The sequence below is a fragment of the Heterodontus francisci genome, chromosome 11, assembly GCF_036365525.1.
Source record: "Heterodontus francisci isolate sHetFra1 chromosome 11, sHetFra1.hap1, whole genome shotgun sequence".
NCBI lineage: Eukaryota > Metazoa > Chordata > Chondrichthyes > Heterodontiformes > Heterodontidae > Heterodontus > Heterodontus francisci.
In genome coordinates, this window is record NC_090381.1 from 33,159,111 (window position 1) to 33,180,740 (window position 21,630).

The window sequence follows — 21,630 nt, forward strand, 5'->3', positions numbered from 1 at the left end:
CAGTCACAGAGTGTGAAAGGACAGTGTCTGACCCACTGTACCACCCAGTCCCAGAGTATGAAAGGACAGTTTCTGACCCACTGTCCCACCCAGTCCCAGAGTGTAAAAGGACAGTGTCTGACCCACTGACCCACCCAGTTCCAGACTGTAAAAGGACAGTGTCTGACCCACTGTCCCACCCAGTCCCAGAGTATGAAAGGACAGTGTCTGACCCACTGTACCACCCCGTCCCACAGTATGAAAGGACAGTGTCTGGCCCACTGCACCACCCAGTCCCAGAGTATGAAAGGACAGTGTCTGACCCACTGTACCACCCCGTCCCACAGTATGAAAGGACAGTGTCTGACCCACTGCACCACCCAGTCCCAGAGAGTAAAAGGACAGTGTCTGACCCACTGTCCCACCCAGTCCCAGAGTATGAAAGGTCAGTGTCTGACCCACTGCACCAGCCAGTCCCAGAGTATGAAAGGACGGTGTCTGACCCACTGTCCCACCCAGTCCCAGAGTATGAAAGCACAGTTTCTGACCCACTGTACCACCCAGTCCCAGAGTGTAAAAGGACAGTGTCTGACCCACTGTCCCACCCAGTCCCAGAGTGTAAAAGGACAGTGTCTGACCCACTGACCCACCCAGTTCCAGAGTGTAAAAGGACGGTGTCTGACCCACTGTCCCACCCAGTCCCAGAGTATGAAAGCACAGTTTCTGACCCACTGTACCACCCAGTCCCAGAGTGTAAAAGGACAGTGTCTGACCCACTTTCCCACCCAGTCCCAGAGTGTGAAAGGTCAGTGTCTGACCCACTGCACCAGCCAGTCCCAGAGTATGAAAGGACAGTGTCTCACCCAGTCCCAGAGTGTGAAAGGACAGTGTCTGACCCACTGTCCCACCCAGTCCCAGAGTATGAAAGGACATTGTCTGGCCCAATGTACCACTCAGTCCCAGAGTGTGAAAGGACAGTGTCTGGCCCACTGTAGCACCCAGTCCCAGAGTGTGAAAGGACAGTGTCTGCCCCAGTCCCAGAGTGTGAAAGGACAGTGTCTGACCCACTGTCCCACCCAGTCCCAGAGTATGAAAGGACATTGTCTGGCCCACTGTACCACCCAGTCCCAGAGTATGAAAGGACAGTGTCTGACCCACTGTCCCACCCAGTCCCAGAGTATGAAAGGACAGTGTCTGACCCACTGTACCACCCCGTCCCACAGTATGAAAGGACAGTGTCTGGCCCACTGCACCACCCAGTCCCAGAGTATGAAAGGACAGTGTCTGACCCACTGTACCACCCCGTCCCACAGTATGAAAGGACAGTGTCTGACACACTGCACCACCCAGTCCCAGAGAGTAAAAGGACAGTGTCTGACCCACTGTCCCACCCAGTCCCAGAGTATGAAAGGTCAGTGTCTGACCCACTGCACCAGCCAGTCCCAGAGTATGAAAGGACGGTGTCTGACCCACTGTCCCACCCAGTCCCAGAGTATGAAAGCACAGTTTCTGACCCACTGTACCACCCAGTCCCAGAGTGTAAAAGGACAGTGTCTGACCCACTGTCCCACCCAGTCCCAGAGTGTAAAAGGACAGTGTCTGACCCACTGACCCACCCAGTTCCAGAGTGTAAAAGGACGGTGTCTGACCCACTGTCCCACCCAGTCCCAGAGTATGAAAGCACAGTTTCTGACCCACTGTACCACCCAGTCCCAGAGTGTAAAAGGACAGTGTCTGACCCACTGTCCCACCCAGTCCCAGAGTGTGAAAGGTCAGTGTCTGACCCACTGCACCAGCCAGTCCCAGAGTATGAAAGGACAGTGTCTGACCCACTGACCCACCCTGTCCCAGAGTGTGAAAGGACAGTGTCTCACCCAGTCCCAGAGTGTGAAAGGACAGTGTCTGACCCACTGTCCCACCCAGTCCCAGAGTATGAAAGGACAGTGTCTGGCCCAATGTACCACTCAGTCCCAGAGTATGAAAGGACAGTGTCTGGCCCACTGTAGCACCCAGTCCCAGAGTGTGAAAGGACAGTGTCTGCCCCAGTCCCAGAGTGTGAAAGGACAGTGTCTGACCCACTGTCCCACCCAGTCCCAGAGTATGAAAGGACATTGTCTGGCCCACTGTACCACCCAGTCCCAGAGTATGAAAGGACAGTGTCTGGCCCACTGTACCACCCAGTCCCAGAGTATGAAAGGACAGTGTCTGACCAACTGTACCACCCAGTCCCAGAGTATGAAAGGACAGTGTCTGACCCACTGTACCACCCAGTCCCAGAGTATGAAAGGACAGTGTCTGATCCACTGTACCACCCAGTCACAGAGTGTAAAAGGACAGTGTCTGGCCCACTGTCCCACCCAGTCCCTGAGTATTAAAGGACAGTGTCTGGCCCACTGTCCCACCCAGTCCCTGAGTATGAAAGGACAGTGTCTGACCCACTGTCCCACCCTGTCCCTGAGTATGAAAGGACAGTGTCTGACCCACTGTCCCACCCAGTCCCTGAGTATGAAAGGACAGTGTCAACCCAGGCGAACTCAACAACTCCCATAGAAACACTCAGCTTGAAAAACACCATCAGTAAATGCAGCCATTGGCAGAGTACCTTCCCACAATACATTTCCCCAAATGAATGAACTGTTAATACCAAGAGCATTGGCGATCCCAGTTTTGACGCTGCTCGTGGAAATATGACTGATGCGATGTTCATGTTCTGGTTTTGCCAGTATAACTATCCGGATATTCCACAGGGTCTGTGTTGCGATCTTTGAAGAAAAATAAGTTGAAACATCATAAATGAGAAACTTAAGTCCATTTACATTGTGATGTATTATCTTGTTGCAGGCGTTAGTGTAGCGGTTGCTGCTGGTGGAGGGGCTGCTACTGATGTAGGGGCAGCTGATGTAGGGGCAGCTGATGTAGGGGCTGCTGGTGGAGGGGCTGCTGGTGGAGGGGCTGCTGCTGGTGGAGGGGCTGCTGCTGGTGGAGGGGCAGCTGGTGGAGGGGCTGCTGGTGGAGGGGCTGCTGGTGGAGGGGCTGCTGCTGGTGGAGGGGCAGCTGATGTAGGGGCTGCTGGTGGAGGGGCTGCTGGTGGAGGGGCTACTGGTGGAGGGGTTGCTGCTGGTGGAGGGGCTGTTACTGATGTAGGGGCAGCTACTGATGTAGGGGCAGCTACTGATGTAGGGGCTGCTGGTGGAGGGGCTGCTGGTGGAGGGGCTGCTGGTGGAGGGGCTGCTGCTGGTGGAGGGGCTGCTGCTGGCGGAGGGGCTGGTGGTGGTGGAGGTGTTTCTGCTGTTGTAGGGGTTGCTGCCGGTGTCAGGGTTGCTTCTGATGGGGAGGCTGCTGGTGTAGGGGTTGCTGCTAGTGGAGGGGCTGCTGGTGTATGGTTTGCTGCTGGTGTAGGGGCTGCTGGTGGAGGGGCTGCTGCTGGAGGGTTTGCTGCTGGTGGAGGGGCTACTGCTGGTGGAAGGGTTGTTGCTGGTGGAGGGTCTGCTGGTGGAGGGCCTGCTGCTGGTGTAGGGGCTGCTGGTGGAGGGGCTGCTGGTGGAGGAGTGCTGCTGGTGGAGGGGCTGCTGCTGGCGGAGGGGCTGGTGGTGGTAGAGGTGTTTCTGCTGTTGTAGGGGTTGCTGCCGGTGTCAGGGTTGCTTCTGATGGGGAGGCTGCTGGTGTAGGGGTTGCTGCTAGTGGAGGGGCTGCTGGTGTATGGTTTGCTGCTGGTGTAGGGGCTGCTGGTGGAGGGGCTGCTGCTGGAGGGTTTGCTGCTGATGTAGGGGCTGCTGGTGGAGGGGCTGGTGGTGGAGGGGCTGCTGGTGGAGGGGCTGCTGCTGGTGGAGGGGCAGCTGATGTAGGGGCTGCTGGTGGAGGGGCTGCTGGTGGAGGGGCTACTGGTGGAGGGGTTGCTGCTGGTGGAGGGGCTGTTACTGATGTAGGGGCAGCTACTGATGTAGGGGCAGCTGATGTAGGGGCTGCTGGTGGAGGGGCTGCTGGTGGAGGGGCTGCTGCTGGTGGAGGGGCTGCTGCTGGCGGAGGGGCTGGTGGTGGTGGAGGTGTTTCTGCTGTTGTAGGGGTTGCTGCCGGTGTCAGGGTTGCTTCTGATGGGGAGGCTGCTGGTGTAGGGGTTGCTGCTAGTGGAGGGGCTGCTGGTGTATGGTTTGCTGCTGGTGTAGGGGCTGCTGGTGGAGGGGCTGCTGCTGGAGGGTTTGCTGCTGGTGGAGGGGCTACTGCTGGTGGAAGGGTTGTTGCTGGTGGAGGGTCTGCTGGTGGAGGGCCTGCTGCTGGTGTAGGGGCTGCTGGTGGAGGGGCTGCTGGTGGAGGAGCTGCTGCTGGTGGAGGGGCTGCTGCTGGCGGAGGGGCTGGTGGTGGTAGAGGTGTTTCTGCTGTTGTAGGGGTTGCTGCCGGTGTCAGGGTTGCTTCTGATGGGGAGGCTGCTGGTGTAGGGGTTGCTGCTAGTGGAGGGGCTGCTGGTGTATGGTTTGCTGCTGGTGTAGGGGCTGCTGGTGGAGGGGCTGCTGCTGGAGGGTTTGCTGCTGGTGGAGGGGCTACTGCTGGTGGAAGGGTTGTTGCTGGTGGAGGGTCTGCTGGTGGAGGGCCTGCTGCTGGTGTAGGGGCTGCTGTTGGTGGAAAGGTTGTTGCAGGTGCTGCTGCTGGAGCTCTTGGTTTAAGTGGTGTTGGAATGATTCCTACCCTTTCTGGGCCTGATTTTCTTTTTGTACCCAGTCACCCTGCATCATGCACTCTCTGTGACTTCCAGGAAAGGGTGAATACACAAGTTGCTCCTAAATCATCCAGATTACTTTGAGGTGTCGAATTGTCCTGCGCATACTCCTTCTGTTATTTCCTCCTTTCCAATGGTGATGCAGCTCGTCTTTACTCTCCATTTGTCCACAGGGACGGGGCCAGAAAAGTATGTCAGTGATGGGGTGAGCCTAGTCCTAATATAATGTGGTGACATGCATTGGCTTTGAGATGCACTCCATCACCCAATATATATTAGATTTTAATAATCATGTTCTTGCACCCTGGCACTTTAACAGACAAATAGTAACAGTGCTGGGCACACAGCGGATCTATTCTGCCAGCTGGCACAAAGGGTTAGGCACTCGCCTTCCACCTCTGATAAGTGGCTCCAGGGCAAGGCTTCCTGCAGCTAGTACCACCTTACCTGTTAGCACACTGGTTTGTGTGGTTATTTTTGAGTTGGAAACAACACAGTCCTCAACAACAGGTCTACTGTAACCCCACCCACCCCAAACCGCAACCCCAGATTTTATTAGTGAGCTGGTCAACCATCACCACTACTCTAGAGCTCTGTAATCCTGTCTGGTTCATGTATGGCGTTACCAAATCCCCCACCTGTGGTTTGCCTCAGTTCTGAACTTCCATCGTCACGTGTGCCACCTTGGAATTACATTGACCCAAAAGCCACTTCACTTCCCTGTCCCTCTCCCTATGGATGATAGGGCGTAAATACACTTCAATGTACTTACGTGTTTGAACTTTATATAGGTGATGTCCTTCAGTGTAGATTTGATCAGCTCCACCCACTCCTTCTCTCCCTGTGTATCTTCCTGAGTGCCAATAATGTAAATGTCGTGTGGGATGTCGGCGGCTGTGTCGTCACGTGTTTTCCCTTGGCCTCGGCACAGGAACCATGACCGTATGTCCGTGGGAGATGAGGCATTACCTAAACAACAATAGCACCAACAATTGCTTTTATATAGTGCCTTTAACATAGCAAAATGTCCCAAGGAGCTTCACAGGAGAGCTGTGAGACAAAATTTGACCCTGAGCCACATAAGCAGATACTAAGACAGGTAACCAAAAGCTTAGTCAAAGAGGTAGGTTTTAAGAAGCGTCTTGCATGAAGAGAGAGAGGTAGAGAGGCTTAGGGAGGAAATTCAGAGCAAAGGCCAATGGTGGAGTGGTTAAAATCAGGGATGTATAAGTGGCAGAGTTCTCAAAGGGTTGTGGGGTTGAAGGAGCTTACAGAGAGAGACAGATAAGGAGGGGCATGGCTACAGAGAGATTTGAAGGATGTGAATCTTAACATTGTGATGTTGCTGGACTGGGAGCCAATGTAAGTCAGTGAGCAGAGAGACACAAGAAAACGAATGCACATTTTGAGGGGTTTTACTTCCAAATATTTTTCTGGGGTTTGATGTCTTAGGTCAGTAAGCTCTCGATCACTATGACCCAGTTTGTGCCTTTCCCTACCTGACATCCAGGCAATTTCTAGCAAGCCCATTGAGAAACTCCCTTATTACTGCATTCATTATCAGGATGTGGGCTTCACTGTTCAGACTGGCATTTATTGCCTATCCCAAGTTGCCTGGAGAAGGTGGTGGTGAGCCGCCTTTCTGAACCGCTGCAGTCTGAGAGGTATTCTTTGTAGCTGTGCTTGGAAGCAGAGAGATAAATCTGTCATGTTGATTTAGGACTGGAGTTACAGATAGACCAGGTAAGGCTGGCAGGACATTAGTAAACCAGTTGAGTTTCTGCTTCGAGGTCACTTTTACGGATTTGAACTCGTTCTCTGGATTATTAGTCCAGTAACATAACCACTACATTACTATACACCTATTAGTTAGATCATGTTCCCTCACATGATGTTCCTTGACTTTGATAGGTATTAGAATAAACAATTCACTAGACCATAGATTATGTAATAAACAGAAAAGCATATTTATTAATTAATAAACTGATAAGTAAACAGCACTAATGATAAACTGTTGAATTTCGGTAATTATTAACTTTTATGCAGTGACATGTAGCTCACCATCCATGAAGTCTCTCACTGCCATATCTATCTCTCTGAGGCAGGCTGAGGATTTTTTTTTTTAAATGACCAGAACCAATATAATTTTAATATGTCTCTCTTAAACTCCAAAACAGTTGCCAGGATAACAGAGAGTTGGGAGTGTGTTACATGGGAAAAGAGAGAGCTGGGAAGGTGTTGCACAGGATAACAGAGAGCTGGAAGTGGGTAAAACAGGCGAATAGATGGCGGAGAATGTGTCACACTGAATAAGTGAGTTGTGAGATTGTTACTGGAGTGTAACTGTTCTATACCCGGTACAGAATCACTGAATTGTTACAGTGCAGAAGAAGGCCATTCGGCCCATCATGTCTGCACCGGCTCTCCAAATGAGCAATTCACCTAATGCCATTCCCCTCCTTCTCCTCGTAACCCTGCACATTCTTCCTTTTCACATAACAGTCTAATTCCCTTTTGAATGCTTCAATTGAACCTGACTCCACCACACTCTCAGACAGTACATTCCAGATTCTAACCACTCGCTGGGTGAAGACGTTTTTCCTCATGTGGCTTTTGCCAATCACTTTAAATCTGTGCCATCTTGTCCTCGATTCTTTCAAGAGTCGGAACAGTTTTCCTTATCCACTCTGCCCAGACCCCTTATGATTTTGAATAACCCTATCAAATCTCCTCTCAGTCTTATCTTGTCCAAGGAAAACATTCCCAGCTTCTCTAATCTGTCATCATACAGATGACCTGCATACAAAATAACTCATCCTGCTGATCAATACAGCTGGCCTCCAATGCCCCTTACCCATGTTCCAGGTCCCAATGAAGATGTTGATCATGTCTGGCTCTGGAAAATCCGAATGTTTATTCTTCATCAGCTGCAAGAGCTGGCAGAACCCTTCCCGCTTCTGGTAACAGGGAGACAGAGGTAAGTACAGAAACACACAGCACCACAGGCTCTGCTCAGTTTTTCACGAGCTACATCTGCCTAAACAGCAGTCCCGAAGGGGACCACTGGAGGCTGCCAAAGGAAAGAAAGGTAAGTTTTTTGTTTCTTTATACTTGGCTCCACAGCAATATTGCGGGCCACTGCTGGTCTGCACTTGGAACCCTTTTCCTGTCCCCCTTCGCCAATGATGCCCCCCCACCCTATTTCCACCCCCTTCCTGTTATGCTCCCTCTCCTATAACTCTATACTCTGCCATTCCCCTCCCCCTGCCCCATTCTCATCCTCCCAATTCGTCTCGCCCGCCTTTTCAGCACAATCTCCCGTTAGCCTCCCACTCAACCCCTCCCTTTCATCCCATTCCTGTTCAACCTCCACTCCCGTTTGCCCCCACTTGCCCCTCTTCCCATTTGCTACCCTCTGTTTGTCCCCTCCCCTCCGCCTTCTCTCCCCTTCCCCCCCTCTGCTTCTCATCCCTCCCGTACATCCCCCTCCCCTTTGCCTGCTCCCCTTCCATTCGCGCTCCCCTCCTGTTCACCCCCTGCCCTTCTCCAACCGCTCCCTATGCAACACCCTCCCTTCCGCACCCCCCCTCCTGTTTACCCCCTCCCCTTTGCCAGCTCCCCTCCTGTTTGCACTCCCCTCCCATTCAACACCTCCCCTTCTGTTCATGCTCCCCTTTGCTCCCCTCCCTTTCACAGCCCCCATTCGTCTGACCACCTCTTGTTCGCCTGCTCCCCTTTGCCCCCCCCTCCTGTTTGCCTGACCCTCTCCCGTTCACCCTCATCCTGTTTGCCCTCCAGTTCATTGCCCCCACATTTTCCACCCTCCCATTTGCCTTCCCCTGTTCGACTACCAATCTGGTCGTCCACACCTTTTGCCCCTCTCACATTTGCCCCCTCCTGTTCAGCCCCCACCCATTTGCCACCCACCCCTCCCCCATCTTGTTCTTCATCCCCTCATTCACCTTCCTCCTCAGCCCCGGGAACTACCTACAGGTCAGCTCCTTGTTGCAGGACAAGCTACTTTGGGATGCCCAATTAGTGTCTGCAGCTTGCTGGTACTATGTGATGAGGCCCAAGCCCAATTGCCCAGCGATCCTTGGGCCTTCATATCCGGGCCCACGTTCTAGAATAAGATCTACTTCCTGTCCTCTATATCTAACATATCCCCTCACTGACACAGAGGGCTGGAATTTATGTTGCCACCGACCCGTAAACAATGGCGGCTCGCACGCACAGGCTGTACTTCTTGGAGCCGCCAAGATATTAAATGCGGCGGCTCATTTAAATGGCCGGGGCAGACCACCCCCCCACCCCCGATGATGTGGAGGGGGTGGGAGGTCCATCCCCGGCAATGGCATCAGGCACCACTGCGCAGGCGCCGACACCATTTTGAAAGGGCTTTGAGCCCTACATTGCAACTTAAAATTTAAAGGGCCATTGTTTTTAAAAAATCAAATAACTTGATCCTGTCCCTCTCTCACCCCTCCACAATAACCAGAGAATTAAGTACCTGACCTCTCCCCCGCCACCCCCCAAAACACTTACCTGGTGCACCTGACCTTCCCCCACAAAGTTCATAAACCTTAAACTTTACCCCTTCCCACCATTCCCTAGATCAATTAAATTTCTCTTATGGTGCTCCCTCCCTCACCCCACTACACACACAGAAACTTACCTGCTCCCCCCTCTCGACTAGTGTTCCGCCTCGGATCTCCGGACAGAGATTCAAAGACACGGGTGTGCCGACCACCTGCACCAATATCGGAGCGGGAAGGACGGCAGGAGCAGGTAAGTAGTTTATTCATTTCTTTCCATTATTTAAAATATGCAGACTTTGCTCCTGTCACTGAGTGGCGTGAGGGCCACCAGAGGCCTTGCAGCCACCGGCAATATCGGGCCGGGCCTTCCCGGCATCGAGGCCTGTGGCGGGCCTCTGCCAGAGGCATTTTCCGCAAGAAAGAGAATTTTAGATTAGGGGCATTGGTGGACCAGATGCCACTGTTGGTCAGTGAGCACAGGAGTAATGGGTGAGTGGGATAGTGCAGGATAGGATACGGGCAACAGGAATTTGAATGAGCTAAAGTTAATGAAGGGTTGAAGGAGGCCAGCTAATGACAGCATTGGAATAGTCAAGTCTGGAGGTGACCAAAGCATGGATAAGACAGGGGCGGTGGTGCCTGATGTTACAGAGGTGGAAGTAGGTGGCCTTTGTGTTGGAGAGGATTTGGGGTCAGAAGCTCAGCTGGCATTAAATAGGATGCCAAATTTGTGAACCACTGGTGGCCAGGGAGAGAGTTGGCTCGGGTAAACAATGACTTCAGTTTCCCATTGTTTAACTGGAGGAAACAGTTCATGCAGGACTGAGCGTCAGAGAAACAATCTGACCACACAGAGTCAGTGGAGGGGTCGAGACTGGTGGTGCAGAGGTAGAGCTGGGTGTTGTCAGCATACATATGGAAGCTGACTTCATATCTATGGATAATGTTGCCAAGGGATGACATTTGATGAGAAGGGGAGGTGCAAGGATAGACCCATGGGGAACAGCAAAGCTATCAGTGCAGGGACAGGAACAGAAACCTTTGCTGGAGATGCTCTGGCTACAATCATAGAGATAAGGGTGGTATCAAGCAAAGGCAGTCTCACTGATCTGGATAATGGAGAAGAGGTGTTGGGGAAGATGGCGTGGTCAACTGTGCCAAAAGTTGCAGGAAGACCACAAAGGATGAGGAGGGATAGTTCACCACTGTCACAGTAATGTAGGATGTCACCTTTGAATTTGATTAGGTCCATTTGAGTGTCGGGGTGGAAACCTAATTCGAGAATTTCAAAGATGGAGTGGCGAGAAAGGTAGGCATAGATTTGAGAAGTGACAACATGTTCAAGGACTTTAGAGAGGAAAGTCAGATTGGAGAAGGGCAGTGGCTTGCAAGGACAAATATTACACATATGGACTTTTTGAGCAGGTGGTGATGACACAGATTTTGAAAGGGAAGGAAACAACATTTGAGGAGAGGAAATCTTTTACAATATCAGCTGGCATGGAGACCAGGAAGGGAAGTTAGTTGCTCAGCAGTTCAATGGGAATGGAGTCAAAAGAGCAGGAGGTGAGTCTCATCGACAAGAGTCCAGCATGAACTGGATGGGCCAAGTGGCCTCCTTCTGTGCTGTAAATGACTCTAAAATGACTATGAGCTCAGAGTGGGTACAGGGAGAGAAAAATCCTTCAACTTGTTGAGCACAGTAAAAATTCCCCACAGTTAGAAAAGGAAATGAATTAGGTGATTGGATCATTGACTTTTCATTTTGATGGTGAGGTCCTTATGACAGACCTTAGAGTCAGTGAAGACGTACTCCTTCCGTTGTGTCTTCTTCATCTCTGTGTCAATCATAATCACCAACTTGTTCTGGAACTTCTGCGATTTGATTAACTGTAAAACTGAGACAAGTAGTGTCAGTGAGAGAAGGCAGGTACATTAACACTTCAGTTCCTTTGTGAGTCACTTTGAGTGTTTGCATTCCTGGTACCAGCAAGTGCCTGGATAGGTTTAGACCCATTCTATTTGGTACACTTCGCAGAACCTGGAGCCACATGATCAGGAGATGTACACAAAGTTTCAGATTATTGTTAAAACAAGAACTCAGGATAACATCAGTAACTATCCAGATACTCCTGGAACAGCCCAAGAGGGATCAATAACCATACAGATAGATTAGGGGCAGCCAAAGGCCATTAGTAACCAATAAAGCAACCTCAAAACATCTAAGGAACATCAGTAACCACACAGACACCCGACACAGGCAGAGGACGTCAGTGACCATACAGATCATTTCTCCACTCGGCATCTCAGGAGGCCATCAAATGGATAGACAAATGAAACATCCCACTATAAGCTTCTCCTGTCATATGGAAGTAGTATATTGTACAGATATCCCAGGTTAGCCAATAGAATCATTCATCATATAGATGTGATTGGGCAAATCAGGTATCTATAACTAACAGATTCAGCTTGTCAGTCAGGGCTCAGTGGGTAGCACTCATGCTTTGAGTCAGAAAGTTGTGGGATCACGTACCACTCCAGAGACTTGAGCACACAATCTATGCTGACACTCCAGTGTAGGAGTGCTGAACTGTTGGAAGTGCTGTCTTTTGGATGAGATGTTAAACTGAGGACCCTATCTGCCGCCTTAAGTGGTTGTGAAAGGTCCCATGACACTATTTCAAAGAAGAGGAGGGGAGTTCTCCCTGGTATCCTGGCCAATATTTATCTCTCAATCAACATCACTAAAACAAATTATCTGGTCATTATCAGACTGCTGTTTATGGGATCTTGCTGTGCACAAACTGGCTGCCACATTTCCTACATTACAACAGTGACCCCACTTCACAAATATTCCATTGGCTGTAAAGCATGTTGTGACGTCCTAAATGCAAACTAACTCCCTTCCTTCCTTCCTTCCTCCCTTCCCTTCTTTCTTTCTTTCTCAACAAAGGGTCATCAATAACCATGCACACACCCAACATAGCCCAGAAATATCAGTAACCATATAGAGTCCCAGGGACAGCTATCACCATCAGCAACTGTACAGTTACACCACAGCAAACCAGAGACACGAATAACCGTAGGATATGCTGAGGCAATGTGGACATTGCAGCACTTCAGGAGACATGCCTCCCTACAAGCGGATCTCTAAGAGAGCAAGACTACATCTTCTACTGGCAGGGTAGGGATCCTGAAGAACCAAGACAGCATGGAGTGGGCTTCGCCATCAGAAACTCTTTGCTCAGCATGATAGAGCCACCCAATGCAGACTGTCCATCCGACTGTTCACCACCTCTGGTCTAGTACACCTACTCAGCATCTATGCTCCAACACTCTGCTCCCCACCTGAAGTTAAAGACCAGTTCTACGAGGAACTCCATAATATCATTCGTAGGATTCCTAATACCGAACACCTGTTCCTGCTGGGCGACTTTAACGACAGGGTTGGGGGCGACTATGACTCATGGCCCTCCTGCCTTGGGCGCTATGGCATTGGAAGGATGAATGAGAATGGACAGAGACTGTTGGAGTTGTGTACCTATCACAACCTCTGCATCACCGACTCCTTCTTTCATACTAAACCTTGTCACCAGGTTTCATGGAGACACCCAAAATCACGTTGTTGGCGCCAGCTGGACCTCATCGTCACAAGGCGAGCCTCTATAAACAGTGTCCAAATCACACACAGCTTCCACAGTGCGGACTGCGATACCGACCACTCCCTGGTGTGCAGCAAGGTTAGACTCAAACCAAAGAAGCTACATCACTCCAAGCAGACGGGCCACCTGCACATCAACACTAACAGAATTTCTTATCCATATCTGTTACATAAGTTTCTAAATTCACTTGAAAAAGCCGTTCAAAACAATCCTGCAGGGGATGCAGAGACAATGTGGGCCCACATCAGAGACGCCAGCTCTGACTCAGCAATGACCACCTTTGGCAAACGTGAGAAGCAGAATGCAGACTGGTTTCAATCTCACTTTGAAGAGCTGGAACCTGTCATAGCCGCTAAACACACTACATTATTGAACTACAAGAAAGCCCCCAGCGAGTTAACATCCGTAGCACTTAAAGTAGCCAGAAGTGCTGCACAAAGAACAGCCAGGCACTGTGCAAATGACTACTGGCAACATTTATGCAGTCGTCTTCAGCTGGCCTCCGACACCAGAAACATCAGAGGAATGTATGATGGCATTAAGAGAGCTTTGAGCTAACCATCAAGAAGATCGCCCCCCTCAAATCTAAATCAGGGGACACGATCACTGACCAACGCAAGCAAATGGACCGCTGGGTGGAGCACTACCTAGAACTGTACTCCAGGGAGAATGTTGTCACTGAGACCGCTCTCAATGCAGCCCAGCCTCTGCCAGTCATGGATGAACTGGACGAACAGCCAACAAAATCGGAACTCAGTGATGCCATTGATTCTCTAGCCAGTGGAAAAGCCCCTGGAAAGGACGGCATTACCCCTGAAATAATCAAGAGTGCCAAGCCTGCTATACTCTCAGCACTCCATGAACTGCTTTGCCTGTGCTGGGATGAGGGATCAGTACCACAGGACATGCGCAATGCCAATATCATCACCCTCTTTTAGAACAAGGGTGACCGCGGTGACTGCAACAACTACCGTGGAATCTCCCTGCTCAGCATAGTGGGGAAAGTCTTCACTCAGGTCCTTTGAAACAGACTCCAGAAGCTGGCTGAGCGTGTCTACCCTGAGGCACAGTGCGGCTTTCGAGCAGAGAGATCCACCATTGACATGCTGTTCTCCCTTTGCCAGCTACAGGAAAAATGCCATGAACAACAGATGCCCCTCAACGTTGCTTTCATTGATCTCATCAAAGCCTTTGACCTCGTCAGTAAACGTGGTCTCTTCAGATTACTGGCAAAGATCGGATTTCCACCAAAGCTACTAAGTATCATCACCTCATCCCATGACAATATGAAAGGCACAATCCAGCATAGCGGTGCCTCATCAGACCCCTTTCCTATCCTGAGTGGCGTGAAACAGGGCTGTGTTCTCGCACCTACACTGTTTGGGATCTTCTTCTCCCTGCTGCTCTCACATGCGTTCAAGTCTAATTTTCCTCCACATAAGATCAGGGGGCAGGTTGTTCAACCTTGTCCGTCTTAGAGCGAAGACCAAAGTACGGAAAGTCCTCATCAGGGAACTCCTCTTTGCTGACGATGCTGTATTAACATCCCACACACAAGAGTGTCTGCAGAGACTCATCGACAGGATTGCAGCTGCCTGCAACGAATTTGGCCTAACCATCAGCCTCAAGTAAACGAACATCATGGGACAGGACGTCAGAAATGCTCCATCCATCAATATCGGCGACCACGCTCTGGAAGTTGTTCAAGAGTTCACCTACCTCGGCTCAACTATCACCAGTAACCTGTCTCTTGATGCAGAAATCAACAAGCGCATGGGAAAGGTGCCCGCTGCTATGTCCAGACTGGCCAAGAGGGTGTGGGAAATGGCGCACTGACACGGAACACAAAGGTCCGAGTGTTTCAAGCCTGCTCTACGGCAGCGAGGCCTGGACAACGTATGTCAGCCAACAGCAACATCTCAACACATTCCATCTTCGCTGCCTCCGGAGACTCCTTGGCATCAGGTGGCAGGACCATATCTCCAATGCAGAAGTCCTCTAGGTGGCCAACATCCCCAGCATATACACTCTACTGAGCCAGTGGCGCTTGAGATGGCTTGGCCATGTGAGCCGCATGGAAGATGGCAGGATCCCCAAGGACACATTGTACAGCGAGCTCGTCACTGGTATCAGACCCACCGGCCTGCTTTAAAGACGTCTGCAAATGCGACATGAAGTCCTGTGACATTGACCACAAGTCGTGGGAGTCAGTTGCCAGTGATCGCCAGAATTGGCGGACAGCCATAAAGGCGGGGCTAAAGGGTGGCAAGTCGAAGAGACTTAGCAGTTGGCAGGAAAAAAGACAGAAGCGCAAGGAGAGCCAACTGTGTAACAGCCCCGACAACCAATTTTATCTGCAGCGCCTGTGGAAGAGTCTGTCACTCTAGAATTGGCCTTTATAGCCACTCCAGGCACTGCTCCACAAACCACTGACCTCCTCTAGACGCTTACCCATTGTCTTTCAAGACAAGGAGGCCAAAGAGAGATGCTGAGGCAACCAAGGGGTATACTTGGGTAGAGAGAGGGAGAGAGAGCTGATGCTGCTGTCACGATGAAAGCATGCTGATTGATTGTGCTGGCTTAGTTTGTGATCAAGGGTCATGTGAAAGTAGGAGCAAAACTGGCAGTGCAACAAGGTAAGTGAAGTTATTTATATTTCTGAACGCAGTGGATGACAGGTGCACAGCACGTCCACTGGAGAAACATCTTCAGAGTAGATAGAAATAAGCAATGGTGTGAATTGCAGCCCTGGTTAGACAGTAACACAATAGATGGAGATAGATGTGAAAAACCATTGATCAGAAATCTTACTTCTGTTGTGACTGTAAAACTTGTCTTCTGGCCCATCCTTTGATTTCTTGACTATTAATTTCCCATGCTCTATGTCCACCTTCAAATGGATTTTCAGGAAAATTCCAAAATTGTCCAATTTCACCTGAAAATAAAATGAAAGAAAATCTTTGGAAGTGAATCTGAACTCTTTAGCTCCTCCTCTGCTTCCCTTGGCTGAACACTAACCAATTACCTCCTGCTAGAAGAGAAGAGGGAACTTGAAGTTAATGTTAGTATTTTGGAGTAGAGGGGTTGAGGGTGTTTATTTTTAAGATGGAGGGGTTGATGAGGGCATTTTGAAAGACAAACTTGGAGAGGCCATTTCTAAGCAACAACCTTTGACTTTTGTGTTACTGGAAAACACTGGTTAGCAAAAAGTGCTTACCTCAAAAGTTACAGGCGGGATTTCGGAATGCCGGTCTTCAACATCTTTATCCGAAGGCTCGCGCTCATAATCTTTCACCTGTGCAATGTGAATTAGGAAAAGAATTAGCGAAAAAATCAGTGTGCTCCCACACATTTCTTCGTTTGACAATTTTCTCTCCTCTCCTGAGGTACTAACTCTTGTTGGGTTCATGTTCCCCCCTCTGATACCTTACGCAAGTGTTCATTCTTCATTGTGAGCCTAGATAATATGTATTGTAGAACTTCTGATAACTAGGTTATGGTAGATTCGTGGTTATGTTACTGGCCTAGTAATCCAGACACCTGGAGTAATAATCCAGAGAATACAGGTTCAAATTCCATCGTGGCATTTTTGAGAATTTGAAATCAGTGTTAAAAAAGCTGGAAATAGAAAGCTTCTAACAGAAAAAGTGACCATAAAACTGTTGGATTGCTTGCACAAACCCAACTGGTTCACGAATGTACTTGAGGGAAAGTAACCTGCACTACCCAGTCTGGACCCGAGGTGACTACAGTCACATAACTACCTTCTGAAGTGGCGAGCAAGCCTCTCAGTTTGAGGTAATAAATGCCAGCCTTGTCAGTGACACCTACATCTCGAGAGTAAATAGGAAAACCTGCTTGGACATTAGAGACAGTTCCTCACCAGATGCCCACTCAGGCAAAGTAACACCCAGTGAACACTGTTGGAAAATCAGAATCAGCAGTCCAAACTGCTTGAGCCTTCCCAAGCTTAGGGGCAGTGCGGCTAGTTGTAACGCCTCAGCTGCTGCCTTTGCTCAGTCAGCAGAGACCAAGGATGGTCATTTGGAGCTCCTGGATTGTGTGGCTCAGTGTATGGTGTATTTCCAGTATGTATAGCAAGTGAGCATCTAAATCCAGTTACCTTGGGGCCAGCACTTGTGGAGTTTCCCTGAGTCACTGCTCAAGTTATGGAGCACTGGGACATTATTTGAATCAATAGTTTTAATTTGATGTGGAATTGCAATAAGTATTTTCACGACTGAAAAACCTGGCAATAGGCCAAGGCTCAGAAGAGACAGCAACACCAAGGGTAGATCTGTAGTTCACCCACCATCAGCCCATCACAGGCCAGATATCTCAATACAGACCTTGATGGTTAGTAAACAAGGGAGCCACTTTAAGATATACTTCAGAATAGGCCACATTTTTAAACCAAAAAAGCGTAAATGACACTCTCAATTGATGACTCTGGGCAGAACTGGATGAGAGGAAATTGTTTCATCCCAGTGTGTGAAGTTAATCTCCCACATTGACTCTGATTCTGTTCATGAATATCTAAATACCTGGTTGTCTATGGATGACAGCATTCGGGTCAGTTCTCCAGCTGTTGAAAGCAACTTTTTGACACCTGCTTCAGAAGCGATCTAAAAATAACCACAATTAACAATTAATGATTAATCATTGCTCCTTATTTCCGATGTGGACATGTAGATTCATTTAATAGCATCTTCCTGTTTGATTTTCACCTAATCTGTGGGGCGACAGAGATAGTTCTCAATGAACAAGGAGGTACTCATCAGTGAACAGCAACGCAACTCATCGTGACCAATGAGATAACCCTCAGTGAATGGAGAGGAAATGCTCATTGAATGGGGAGATAACCCACAGCAACTGAGGAGATAACCCTCATTGAATGGAGAGATAACCCTCAGTAACTGAGGAGAAAACCCTCATTGAATGGGGAGATAACCCTCAGTAACTGAGGAGAAAACCCTCATTGAATGGGGAGATAACCCTCAGTAACTGAGGAGAAAACCCTCATTGAATGGGGAGATAACCCTCAGTAACTGAGGAGATAACCCTCATTGAATGAGGAGATAACCCACAGCAACTGAGGAGATAACCCTCATTGAATGGAGAGATAACCCTCAGTAACTGAGGAGAAAACCCTCATTGAATGGGGAGATAACCCTCAGTAACTGAGGAGATAACCCTCATTGAATGGGGAGATAACCCTCAGTAACTGAGGAGATAACCCTCAGTAAATAAGGAGATAACCCTCATTGAACGAGGAGATAACCCACAGCAACTGAGGAGATAACCCTCATTGAATGGGGAGATAACCCTCAGTAACTGAGGAGATAACCCTCAGTAAATGAGGAGATAACCCTCAGTAACTGAGGAGATAACCCACAGCAACTGAGGAGATAACCCTCATTGAATGGGGAGATAACCCTCAGTAACTGAGGAGATAACCCTCAGTAAATGAGGAGATAACCCTCAGTAACTGAGGAGATAACCCACAGCAACTGAGGAGATAACCCTCATTGAATGGGGAGATAACCCTCAGTAACTGAGGAGATAACCCTCAGTAAATGAGGAGATAACCCTCAGTAAATAAGGAGATAACCCTCATTGAATGAGGAGATAACCCACAGCAACTGAGGAGATAACCCTAATTGAATGGGGAGATAACCCTCAGTAACTGAGGAGATAACCCTCAGTAAATAAGGAGATAACCCTCAGTGAGTGAGGAGAAAACCCTCAGTAAATGAGGAGATAACCCTCAGTAAATGAGGAGACAAGCCTCAGTAAATGAGGAGAAAACCCTCATTGAATGAGGAGATAACCCTCAGTAACTGAGGAGATAACCCTCAGTAAATGAAGAGATAACCCTCAGTAAATGTGGAGACAACCTTCAGTAAATGAGGAGATAACCCTCAGTGAATGCGGAGACACCCCTCAGTAAATGAGGAGAAAACCCTCATTGAATGAGGAGATAACCCTCAATAAATGAGGAGATAACCCTCAGGAAATGAGGAGAGAACCCTCAGTAAATGAGGAGATAACCCTCAGTAAATGAGGACATAACCCTCAGTGAATGAGGAGACAACCCTCAGTAAATGAGGAGATAACCCTCAGTAAATGAGGACATAACCCTCAGTGAATGAGGAGACAACCCTCAGTAAATGAGATAACCCTCAGTAACTGAAGAGATAACCCTCAGTAAATGAGGAGACAACCTTCAGTAATTGAGGAGATAACCCTCAGTGAATGAGGAGACAACCCTCAGTAAATGAGGAGATAACTCTCAGTAAATGAGGAGATAACCCTCAGTAAATGAGGGGATAACCCTGAGTAAATGAGGAATTAACCATCCGTAAATGAGGAGATAACCCTCAGTGAATGAGGAGAAAAACCTCAGTAAATGAGGAGATAACCCTTAGTGAATGAGGAGATAACCCTGAGTGAATGAGGAGATAACCCTCAGTGAATAAGGAGATAACCCTCAGTAAATGAGGAGATAACCATCAGTAAATGGAGGAGATAACCCTTAGTGAATGAGGAGATAACCCTTAGTGAATGAGGAGATAACCCTCAGTAAATGAGATAACCCTCAGTAAATGAGGAGACAACCTTCAGTAAATGAGGAGATAACCCTCAGTGAATGAGGAGATAACCTTCAGTAAATGAGGAGATAACCCTCAGTGAATGAGGAGATAACCCTTAGTAAACAGTGAGATAACCCACAGTGAATGGAGGGCTCACACTCAGTGAATATAAAACTAATTTCTGTGAACAGATAGCTAACTTAGAGATTTGGGAGATAACGTCCAGTGAATGGAGAGATAATCTCATTGTCATTCTCCAAATATTGCTGTAAGATCTTTTACATCCACCTGCAAGGGCAGTCATGGCCTTGATTTAATCTCTCATCCAAACGCCAGCACCCCTGACAATGTAGCACTCCCTTAGTACTGCACGAAAGTGCTACAGCGGGGCTTGAATTCACAACTTTCAGAGTCGAGAGTGCCATCACTGAGCCAAGGGTGACAACTCAATTGGAAGCTAACTTCTAGTGAACAGGGCATAACTGCAGTGAATAGAGAAATAATCCTAGTAAATGTAAGCTAACCCCCAATGAATGAAGGTCACAATGGCACAGGGATTAAGCACAAAATAGCTGCTGCCCATGTTATTTCACTTTGAACACATAAAGAATCAGAGGACATCACTCGATGTACAGGTGCCTCTTCTACAGCCTATGTGTGGCGACCTTCGCAGTGGCAAACATGCACCTAATGCCCAGCAGAAAAGTGGTGACTGTGACTGGATGACTCAAAGGTTTAATGTGAAGGAATGTGTAACACTTTGAAATAAATATTACAGAACCAGATGACACTGGGGGGAGGGTTTTGGGGGTGGTGGGGGTGGTGGTGAGTGTTGAACAAAGATTCTGACAGGAATAGGATCGTCCCACAGATTTAATCAATTATCATGTACGAGTGGGGTTGCCAACTCTGGCTGGATGCATTCTGATCTCCCACCTACAACCGCCCCGCACAAACAGACAGTTTCATTCTCCAATATATTTATAACTCATAAACGAAAGTGTTGAAAGTAAATGAAACTAACAGGCAATATTGTTTTCAATGCCCCTGCGATTTTTCTCCCAGGTTGCTTACAGCAGTGTCTAAGAGATTAATCTTTCATTCCTGGAGACTCCAGGGCAGTGCTGGAAGGTTGGCAGGAGTCAACAGCCCAGCAGGAGTCAACACTTTAAAGAGGTGATAAGGAGGAAACTGGAGGATAGAAAGGCTAACAAGTAGAAGGCATTGTGCCATGCAGCTAGTTACAGCCCAGCAACATGCAGAGGGCTGTGACTGTCTGATGCTGCTTAACACTGGGTAAGACTAGGATCTGAAACAATCTGTTCTACAGACTAGTTATAGAAGGAATCCTGTGTTCCTGCTGCCAGACGCTCATCCAGAGAAATCATCTGCGAAGCTGCCTGGCAATCGGAATATGCAACACAAAGATTGGCCCTTTTATAGTCACGTGGCAGAAACCGATAAGGCTTTTAGAAAAATGAAGTGAGCTGAATGCCTCACAGAGCGAGCGGTGGCAGTAGTCAGGCAAGATTCAAGCCAACACTAAAGCCCGTTTTCTGATTAGTTGTGGACAGCAAGCCAACTGAGGAGGTGAAGTGGAGAGGAATGCAACAAAGAGTTGAACTGATGGGAAATGTCTGGCTGTTATCTGGCTCACTCCCTCACAGTCCTTGTCAGCTGTCCTAACTAGGTGCCAGCTGTCACTCAGTGACAACGAAAAGGCCACTGGCCTCAGGAGGTCAGGGTGAGGAGGGATAGTAATTGAAAATTAACCCTCACTGGTTCTGTGGGGAGTATGACTGATATCACGGTTTCATTTTGGAAAGCACAAAATACCCTGCCAAAGCAGCAGAACAAGCGGTGTGACACTCATTCATTATTGGCCAAGACATCCCCCCTGAGCTATTTTTACTGAAGCTTACGTCACTGGTTGCTGAGCATCAAAGGAGAACAACTTGCAAACCTTTTCCAGCTGAGCTGCAGCGAGATTCAAAAAAGAGATAAGTGTTTTATTTTAAAAAGGAAGGTTGATTCGTAGTTGCTGCAGCAGGAAATGCTGAATGGTGCTTCACATCTCTTCGATGTTCCTTTCACATAACATTCAATGTTGAAGTGAAACGGAGACAAATTCAATGGGAACAGGAATT

At 48.8% G+C, this 21,630-nt stretch overlaps 1 protein-coding gene across 3 annotated transcripts in view; it reads right to left on the bottom strand.

Moving 5' to 3' along the window:
* The window catches only part of inpp5d (inositol polyphosphate-5-phosphatase D), a 241,649-nt gene that overhangs the window by 158,645 nt on the left and 61,374 nt on the right, over positions 1-21,630 (bottom strand). For all 3 annotated transcript variants that reach the window (XM_068041954.1, XM_068041953.1, XM_068041951.1), the window contains 7 exons: positions 17,435-17,515; positions 16,108-16,185; positions 15,702-15,825; positions 11,020-11,126; positions 7,545-7,647; positions 5,463-5,659; positions 2,624-2,741 (listed from right to left, as the gene is read on the bottom strand). In XM_068041954.1, the coding sequence (XP_067898055.1) occupies positions 2,624-2,741; positions 5,463-5,659; positions 7,545-7,647; positions 11,020-11,126; positions 15,702-15,825; positions 16,108-16,185; positions 17,435-17,515 (808 nt within the window). The remainder of the gene's footprint in view (positions 1-2,623; positions 2,742-5,462; positions 5,660-7,544; positions 7,648-11,019; positions 11,127-15,701; positions 15,826-16,107; positions 16,186-17,434; positions 17,516-21,630) is intronic.